At 33.4% G+C, this 9,854-nt stretch overlaps 2 protein-coding genes across 2 annotated transcripts; one reads left to right on the top strand and one right to left on the bottom strand.

Annotated features, from left to right (window-relative positions):
• Positions 1-2,518: 2,518 nt before the first annotated feature.
• On the top strand, positions 2,519-3,764 carry LOC114189723. The gene is made up of 2 exons (XM_028078383.1): positions 2,519-3,356; positions 3,431-3,764. The coding sequence occupies exons 1-2, from the start codon at positions 2,940-2,942 to the stop codon at positions 3,656-3,658; spliced, it is 645 nt and encodes a 214-aa protein (XP_027934184.1). The 5' UTR covers positions 2,519-2,939; the 3' UTR covers positions 3,659-3,764.
• Positions 3,765-8,818: 5,054 nt separating this feature from the next.
• On the bottom strand, positions 8,819-9,854 carry LOC114190398 (indole-3-acetic acid-induced protein ARG2-like). The gene is made up of 2 exons (XM_028079265.1): positions 9,487-9,854; positions 8,819-9,268 (listed from the first exon to the last, which is right to left on the bottom strand). Exons 1-2 carry the CDS (start codon positions 9,837-9,839, stop codon positions 9,049-9,051), a joined length of 573 nt encoding a protein of 190 aa, XP_027935066.1. The 5' UTR covers positions 9,840-9,854; the 3' UTR covers positions 8,819-9,048.

Genomic DNA, 9,854 nt, shown 5'->3' with positions numbered 1-9,854 from the left:
CACTCCACTCCTTGCAGCCCCAATTTTTGACACTTTCACCCTCCTCTGTATTAAAATGGGTCTGCGTGGTTTTTCTCGCGCACCCCCAATATTAACTACACACCCGCGAGTTTCCTTGGGTTGGCCAACCTTTGTTCCTTGCGCACCCGCACAATTACTAATCCTGCACCCCTGTACATACTTTTTACTCCTATTTTAGACTTTACTTGTTACACTCCATCTTTCAATACACACACCTCTTTAACTTCATGCACCTCCCATCAATCACTCATGTATCTCCATATTTTGTTTTCCATTTTCATCTTTCTTAATTAAATTATTTCTTTTTGTTTATTTATTTATTTATTTTGATTTTGTTTTATTTTGTTTTATTTATTTATTTTCGTTTTTTTTTACTTTTTCCTATTCCTAAAAAACCAAATGTTTGAAAATTATTAAAAATTACCAAAAAATAGAAAAATGAAAAAAATGAAAAATTATTCTTTCACTTTATTGTGTTTGTCCGGTCGCTCGCACCGTGTGACACTTATTTTCTAAAATATCGAAAATAGTTTTCTTTATCTTTTAGTGTCTGTCCGACCGCTCGCGTCGTGTGACCCATACTTTCAAGTAATTCAAAAATACCAAAAAAATATAAAATTTTCAAAATACAAAAATATCAACATTTTCAATCAAAGAGTCTTTTTTAAGAACTACGTGATCCTTGATTCTCCACCGTGAGATACGTAGGAGCAAGGCCAGTCCTTGTCAGGTTCACCTCTAAAAAATCAAATCTTTTTCTCAATTGTTTTTTTTCAAATATCTTTTAAAGAACTACGTAACCCTGATTTCTCATTTTTAATGAGAATACGTAGGACCAAGGTCAATCCTTGTCGGGCCCAAAAAATTTAAAAAAATATATATTTGTTCCTTTTTAGCATTTTTGTCTTATTTATTTTTGGGGAAAATTAATATTTTGTAAACCACATCAACTTCGCATTTTTAATTAAAGGTACCGCCCTTGGGCGGGCGCTGTAGGGTGCTAACACCTTCCCTACGCGTAATCGACTCCCGGATCCAAAATCTGGTTTTTCGCAGACTTGTTTTATTTTTATGGTTTTCCATAGTTTTCCAGAATAACTATGGTGGCGACTCCAAATCTTTTTTCAAACCCGTTTTCTTTTTTGGTTCGTCGTCCCGTCGCGATCCCGGTTGCGACAATGGTTAATACATTTTTTTCTTAATATTTAAAGGGTTTGTTTAATGTAATTCTTAATTTTTTTTATTCTTTTTTCGGTCTTCACTTATTTAATAAAACTGGCGTTGACATTATTTAAAGGGTTAACTATGTTTTACGTTCTCAAACTATTGAGCGTTTTTGGTTTTGGTCCCTCCTTCAAACTTTAATTTATTTTGGTCCTCCATCTTCTGAAACTTGTGGAATTGGTCCCTATTTTAGCACGTCGTTAGTTTTTTATTGAGCTGGCAGACGGAGTTCCAGGTCACACGTTATCCTTAAGACAGATTTGAGCTACAGTGCAAACGTGGACGACGAAAAGTAAACTTGAGTGAGTGTGAAGCTTTGGTTTTGTTAATCAGAAAGTGTACAAAAGATTGGAAACGACCCTTCTGATACCCAGGTTGCCTTGCATGATAGTGGTAGTGGAACTGATCTTTTGGAAAAGAAGCTTTAAAGTGTGACTGCGAATTGGAATAGGGTTTTGATTTCGAAAACAAAATTGGGGGTTTTGGTTTGCAACTCGAAGACAGATTGGTGGGTTCGTGTCGCGTATTTCTTCGACGAGGTAAGTGGTTATTTTTTGGTTTCGTTTTTTCTTTTCTCTGTGTAGTTCCATTTGGTTTTAATCGAAGTGATTTTACTCTTGGTTTGCAATGTAGGGTTCGAGATGAGTTTTGATCTCGTTTTGTATCATATGGGAAGGTTTGAAAAGAAGAGGGGTGTGAAGTATGTTGGTGGAGAAATACATGTTGTTAAGTGCATTGATCCTGATCGTTGGTCGTATTTCGAAGCATTGGGTATAGTCAAAGAATTCAAGTACGGTGGTGAAGTTAGACTATGGTGGAAGGGTTCATCCGAAAGCCAATACAACAATCTGAGGCTACTGAATGATGATAAGGAAGCATTGAACCTAGCTAAGTATGCAGATGATAATGAAGAAGAAGTTGAACTGTACGTGGAGCATCTTCCTAGTATCCCAGAAATTATTAAGTGTATTGAAGGAGTGGGCGAAGAGGCGGGACAAGAACAGGTTGTACAGCCAGAGGTTGTCGAGGAAGTGATTGCTGATAAAGTGGTAATGGGGGACGAAGAAGAGGTTAGGGAAGAAGAGGTTATGGAAGAAGTTAGGGAAGAAGAGGTTAGGGAAGAAGAGGTTATGGAAGAAGTTAGGGAAGAAGAGGTTGGGGGAGAAGAGGTTAGGGGACAGGAACTCAGGGGAGAAGAGGTGAGGGAAGAAGAGGTTAGGGGACAGGAACTGAGGGGAGAAGAGGTGAGGGGAGAAGAGGTGAGAGGAGAAGATGGTAGGGAAGAAGAGGTTCAAGATAGACTTGATGAGAGTGAAGAAGAAAGGGTTGCTGATGATGATGATGGGTTTGGCATGGATAATGTGCCACGAAGAAGTAAGGGCTGTTTGTAAAAAGAAATGTGGCTTTCTAATAATGGTGAGCAAGGTTGGTGGTGATGTGTTGATGAATAATTTATCTGAATCCTTCAATAGTTCAATTCTGATTGCTAGAGATAAACCTATCATAACTATGATGGAGTGGATTAGATCATACATCATGGGAAGGTTTGCATCCCTAAGACACAAATGTAGCTTATATACTGCAAATGTGATGCCTAAACCTCAAAAAAGACTAGATAAGGAAATTGAAAAAAGTGCAAATTGGATTCCAGTCTGGGCAGGGGGGCAAAGTTTGAAGTGACTCAGGGGTTCACCATGGAAAAATTTATTGTCGACCTAATTGAACATAGTTGTAGTTGTTATTTCTGGGATTTGGTTGGGATTCCATGTAGGCATGCAGTGACTGCAATTCACTACAAGATAGAAAATCCTGAGGATTATGTTCATCCCTATTACAAGAAAAATGCATATCTGGCTTGTTATGGACCTGAAATAACCCCCATAAATGGACAACAAATGTGGTCTAAAAGTGATTTCCAAGAGCTGCTACCACCTATCTACAAAACACCACCAGGACGACCCAAGAAACTACGTAGGAGGGAAGCAGATGAACATGTTAGTCACTCAAAAATAAGTAAGAAAAATATTGCCATGAAGTGTACAAGATATAATCAGTTTGGCCATAATATCAGGACCTGCAGAAAGAGAAACACAACCAGAACAACCAAACAGGTAACATTTAATCCAGTTTTCTATCTTTATTATGTTATACAATATTCAAAATAATTACAATACCCATTTCACAGAGTAACACACAAAGGAACACACAGAGGAACATCCCTGCAGCAGTAGCAACTGAAGCTGGATGTAGCAATTCTGCACAAGCAAGAAGGCAGATGCCTCGTAGGAGGGAGAGATCATCATCTTTGGCTGCCACGAGCAGGCAACGAGCAACTACAATAACAACAAACTCAACTCCACAAGTTATAGGGTCCCAAGCAAGTAGCACTGCACCCACTGGACAACCCACGTGATTTGATTCATTGTAACTTTGTAGTTGGTTTGTTGGATTAAGTGAAAACTTTGTTTTTTTTGTGTACATGAATGGATTATTGTCCCCCACTAATGGAACACCATAGCGGTGGGTAGGCATGTGGTGGACCATCTTTTGTTATAGGCACCACTTTTGATGCATGGACCACATTTTGATCAATGTCCACTTTATATGTCTTTTTGTAATGACTTAGCAGTTGTTTAATTCATATGATGCAGGGACCACATTTTCATCAATTCAAAATATATGTTTGGTTCAAACTGTCAAAAATTTCAAATTAGTAAAGAAGTAACCAATATGTAAATAATTATATGTTTGTTTAAGGCATATTTAAAACTAACCAGTATGTAAATAAAGCTACCAAAACGGATAAAAAAATGGCCAACAGATTGCTAATACCACAAGGGTAATAGAACACCAATTAAACGAAGTAAAATGGAACACCAATTCTTTCATTAATAGCAAATTCCCACGAATACAATACCTATCTAAAACAACCCCTAAAACATAAAAACCTTCACTGCCACAGCTCACAACTCCATACCTAACCTAATTACAATTCACCTTCAACAAGAACATAACCACAAATAAAACTGTAAATGCCCACGACATAAGAAATAAAAATTGCAGGAATTTCCCTAATCTTCTCTCTGTTTGCAATTTCTTCTTCAACTTCTCATTTCTCTTTGTCAATTCCAGGATAACTTTGTCCCTATCTAAGCAAACTTCATCTTCCTCTACTATTTTTCCGCTGTTCGCTTCAATTTCAGATTCTTTACCTTCGAATTCATATTCATCTTCTTTAACCCACTCAAAATAGTTGCAGTGTGAATTGGACTGCAAAACGAAAATATTATAGCATTTTCGTACATAAATAACAAGCAAAAGTGATGGAAATTGATATACTTACAGCCCAGTTTCTACATCTCCAAAACAATCTGCCCTTATTCTTCACAGTAGTTGCCTTTAGGAGCAACAATCTTTCCCCACACCCACATACTTTTGATGCTATTTCCGAAGACGAGCCACAACTCTGCGACATTTCGAACCAATCTTCCTCTGCGTAAAATTGAAACCTTTGCTACTACTCTTCATAACTGACTCCAGACGATTGTTGTTGCCTTAGTTTCCCCAACACGAACCAATCTTCCTCTTCAGTCACACTCTTTAGCACATTACCACTGTTCCAATCCCGTTCCAATCCTCCAATCGCAATATTAGGGTTCAAATCCTGTATAAGAAGCTTATGAGTAAAATAAAGTAATTAACTTTTATTTTGCCACGTTTCACTGTAGCTTAATTGACCCTTAAAATAACGGGTGACATGGAACTCCGTTTGCTAGCTCAAAAAAAAATCTAACGGCGTGCTAAAATAGGGACCAATTCCACGAGTTTCAGAAGATGAGGGACCAAAATAGATTAAAGTTTGAAGGAGGGACCAAAACCAAAAACGCTCAATAGTTTGAGGACGTAAAACATAGTTAACCCTTATTTAAAAGACGACCTTGTGAGTGACTTATGATAACTATGTGATCAAACTCATTAATTTCTTAATGAAACCATTTAAAAGATAAAAATAATGAAGTTTTAAAGAAGTTAGTATTGAAAAAATTAGAAATAAAGTTAATATATTCTTTTCCTAATATTTGAAGGGTTTATTTAATGTAATTCTCAATTTCTTTTTTCTTTAATTCAGTCTCCACTTCATTTAAAAAAAAAATCATTTTTATTAAATTGGTGTTAACATTATTTAGAATATGATCCTGTGTGGGCTTAGAACTTCTTCGGTCTTTTAGTCTCCATTCTTACTCACCGCAGCTCTTTCTAGTAAAAATGTGGTTTAAAAGATTGGTGAAATAAATTATTACTTATACATGATCACTTTCTAAATAGTGACGAACGACAAATTAACTTAAACAATCACATTGACTCTTTTAAATAATAATTAATATGTTTTTTATCTTTTAACTTTTAGTGAAAATTAGGATTACTTCATTTTCGAAACTTTGGTCTAATTTAGTTCTCAACTTTAGAAATGAGTAAATTTAATTTTTTTAATCAAATCTTATTAAATTTATTTGATGTCTCGAATGTATTCCATAATAGTATTTAAATTGGTTACACCATTTAATACATATTTACGTTAACATTAACTGAAAAACATGTTTGAAACGTCAAAATTTTAAAAAAATTTGATTAAAAAAGCTAAATACACGTATTTTTAAATATAAAAAAATTAAATTGATTTAAAATTTAAAAAATGTACTGACATTAAATAAATTTAGTTATCTCTTTAAATAAAATCGAATTAGAAACAAATAAATTAAAAACTCACATTAAATAAATTTATTAAATATCGAAATAAAATAACTATAAAATCTATAAATAAAGTATTTTGTACAAGTGTCAAACAATCCCATATGAAGTCAATTTTAGTGATGCACAACTATAATATAATGTTTCTTGCTTCTGCCTCTCATGTCACTCAGACAAATAAATTCACTAGACAAATTGCAATAATTTAAATGCAAAAACAATATTACTAATCATTAAAAAAAAAAAAAAACTATGTTTACTTAAAGGAATCTTGTAATTCATTAAATATATATTTCCATCAATTTGTTAGTGGAACTTTTAAAGGATCAGCAGAGGCTTAAAGAAATTAGAAGTAAAAATCTTTTTTTCTTCTCGTTTCAAATATTTGAAACATTCTTTAAAGTTGGACATTTATAATGTAATGTTTCTCTACTTGGACGATGTCCTAGAAGAAATAATAAATTCACATTCATGAAATAAAATAATCAACAAAAGACTATGATTAGCTGTTGTGTATGTAATAACAACGTTACTCATTGGACACCCAAATTAATAATAAATTTGAAAGAAAAAAAAAAAAATATATATATATATATATATATCAGTTATTTATTTCCATGTAAATCACACCGCGTACATGTCCAACAATATGGTTCCCACAAATCATATCCACACACCCAAACTATTTAAATTTCCTCTATTTCTTTTCTGATAAACAGAGGACCTAAAAGTAAATATAGATTAAAACAAGAATAACAGGATTTGGAGTGAGATCTCAAAATGTATTTCTTTTTTAAAGATTAAATAAAGAGGAGCGGAATATCAGATAAAAAGTAAGAAGAGAGAATAATATTTATATATTTGAGAGAAGAATATAAAACATTGGTAGGAGTAACTAACACTCAATTAGAAGTGGTTTATTATAAGAAAACAATAAAATAAGGTGGTATGTTGGTTATGTTTGGTACAAAGAGATTGGTGTGCAGTAATGATTATTGGTTTGTGTTTATAAAACTAGGAAAATGATTGGACGGTGAGCGAACTTGGTGCGGCAACTACATCCACTGCCCACTGTGGCTGCCCAATTATGTTGCCTCAAAGTGGAGCACCGCCCTCTATCATTCCCTCTTTCTGTGCATTCACCGATTCCACCGTTGCTATTTTCCATTCAATGTTCCAATTTTTTAATGTTTAAAATTTCATCCTCTCAACTTTCTGCCTCGCCCGTGGCAGTGCCTGAAAAGAGGAAAAAGTTGAGGAAATATGTGGTGTTAATCTTTAGGTACTTGTGGCTTCAAATTTTGCATGTTTAATGGTCCTTCTGCCTCTGCAATGTATCATCACGAGTCTCACGGATCAGTAACTTCGACATAACTTGCAACAGAAAAGGTACGTGCACTTCCTCTATGATTTTCATTAACAAATAATTTCTTTTTTCTAATATTTTTCAGATTAAAAAATTTGTTTAATTTATCTATTCTTATAAATCGATCTCTGATCAACTTTATAAGGTTTAAGGTTCTAAATCTTATTTTTCCCTTTATTTGAAATACTTGATTGTGATTGAAAAATATACTTTATAATCTCAAATTTCTTGATATGACAGTATACCTTCTCGGCCTTAAGTCGATTTCGGGGTAAAGGTTGTGTTTAAAAGTTTATTCACCTTATTGTTACACGATTCATTAAGTACCCAAATTGATGTCTAAACATTTTACCAGTTAAGATAAGACGGGTACAATATTTCTATGGAATGATATTGAAATCTCAAATATATCAATATTATTAAAGTTGTAATATTTTTTAACCGTTCAATTATCTATAATAATATATAATTATCTATAACAATATATAAAAAATTTCCTTGATTCCTAATTTCTTTTTTTTTTCTACATTTCAAAATATCAATTTTACTCTTTAAAATATAATTATTATTAAATTTTTAAAAATTAACTATTAGTTTTACAAGTTTTTTATAAAACCATTTATTTATACTTCTTTTTTTTTCTTTATTTTATCAATTATTATTTTCTCATTTTATTTTTAATAAATATAATTTTATTTTATATATTAACTTAATAACATTTCAATATCATCACTTACTAATACAATATTATAATATTACGCATATTTAAAAAAATGCGTACACACAATAGCATCAGTATTATATAATCATTTAACTTGTGAAATTTAATTATTCTTTTCAATAATTTTATTAAAATAATTAAAACCAGATGTCTAGAATTTTTTTTCCTTTCATTATGTTTCTCTTTCACTTTTCTTGAATAAAGAGCTATTTTGTTTCACCAGCTTGCTTTCTTAAATATGCTTTTCCTTTTCCTTATTTAACTCAACCTAGTGGATTAGGATTGATTCACAAGATTTATTTAATCTTTGTTTAATTAAATTTTAAAAAGTGAAGGATTAATTGTAGTGATTTAAAAACAAAGTGAATAGAAAAGTAAGATGATTTAGTATGATGGAAAATTAATGAATGTGTAAAAGAATTATGTCAATATATATAATTGATTTAATTTTATCAAAGTTGGTAAGTCATTTTTAGTGTAATATAAATTATCCTTAAATACATATTTTTTAAAGAAACAAATTCTCACCTCACTTTTTTTTTCTTATCATAAATCCTCACAAATCTCTTAAAACAAATTAAGAAGATATTTTTATATCACCTCAAACTAATAATCTCCTTAAATTTACACACACACAAAAAAAATCTACCATATAGCAAACAAATATGGAAGAAAATAGCATACTTGTGTGAAAAAAAAAAGAAAAAAATTGGACAAAGAAGATTTGAGAGGTTTGCTTAGAAAGTTACAATGTTATTTTCCAGTGAGAATACAGCAAAAAGCATAGTTACGAGTTTTCAACCGGAGATGAATGGCGCTAACAAAGTGATCTTATTAATTCTGTAGAGAAAAATACAAAAACTGATGTAGATGATTGCTTTATAGTAAATAATCCCCGAAGGTTCCGTGAACTTCGAGATACATCTAACGTCCAAGTGACCAAAGAGGTTCTGTGTTGAAGTTGAAATTAGTGGTTGAATTTTTTGCCCAAAACCATAGCTCGCAGGTCAGCAACATCAATCTCGTTGGTGTTCTCTGGTCTGTAGTAACCAGTAACAGGGTCTGGCACCCACGAAACCTTTTCACCACCTCTCACCTTCTCTTCCCCTGATTTTGGGACCATATTGCCGCCGATGGAGGCACCTCCTCTGGTTGCGCTTTGTGTCGCCGCCGCCGCAAACCCACGCCTGTTCCCACAAAAGAAAAATAATAATCAACATTAATCACCACTTTACCGATTCTTTATCCCTCACTTCACCACCCCTTACTCCAAGATTCCCCCTTTCGTAATAAAGGCTGTGAAATAAATTCCCTCCCACCACAAACTGCGGCTTTTGAAATATAGCACAAGAAGTTATTGAAAAGAAATAAAAAAAAAAAAAAAAAAGAGAAACAATTGGTGTACCTGGTGAGAGTGTTGGAGAATCCGTCGGCGACAAGAGCAGAGAGAACCTTAACGTTAGCGAAAGAGCGAGCCATGGGTGATTGAGTTGACGAAAGCTTGTTCCTCGGATGCGAATGAAGAAGAGAACACAAGCTCTCCACAGAAGACAAGAGAAACCTCTGTGGTCTAGAACGTTCCTGAAGGCAAGTTATTTTGTTATGAAGTAGCAGAGAGAAGTGGTCGAGTATATATAGACGAAGAAGAAGGGACGCGTTGGGAAAAAGAAAATTCCTTGCATCCTTACGCAAGATACCAGCCTCCTTAGAAAAATCCTCTCTTTCACTCCACACCCGTTCGTTCCTTTGTAGAGCCATTTAATTCTATACCCG

Source organism: Vigna unguiculata, chromosome 7 (genome assembly GCF_004118075.2).
Source record: "Vigna unguiculata cultivar IT97K-499-35 chromosome 7, ASM411807v1, whole genome shotgun sequence".
Lineage (NCBI taxonomy): Eukaryota > Viridiplantae > Streptophyta > Magnoliopsida > Fabales > Fabaceae > Vigna > Vigna unguiculata.
Note: the sequence above shows the minus strand (reverse complement) of the source record. Positions and strands in the feature narration are given on the sequence as shown.

What these genes read in the sequence shown, in the direction of transcription:
- LOC114190398 (XM_028079265.1), bottom strand. Translation starts at nt 9,839, where the DNA reads ATGGCTCTACAAAGGAACGAACGGGTGTGGAGTGAAAGAGAGGATTTT. An exon ending in TTCTCCAACACTCTCACCAG is followed by an intron (nt 9,269 to 9,486) that starts GTACACCAATTG and finishes TTGTGGGAACAG; the next exon opens with GCGTGGGTTTGCGGCGGCGG.
- LOC114189723 (XM_028078383.1), top strand. Translation starts at nt 2,940, where the DNA reads ATGGAAAAATTTATTGTCGACCTAATTGAACATAGTTGTAGTTGTTAT. An exon ending in CAACCAGAACAACCAAACAG is followed by an intron (nt 3,357 to 3,430) that starts GTAACATTTAAT and finishes CCCATTTCACAG; the next exon opens with AGTAACACACAAAGGAACAC.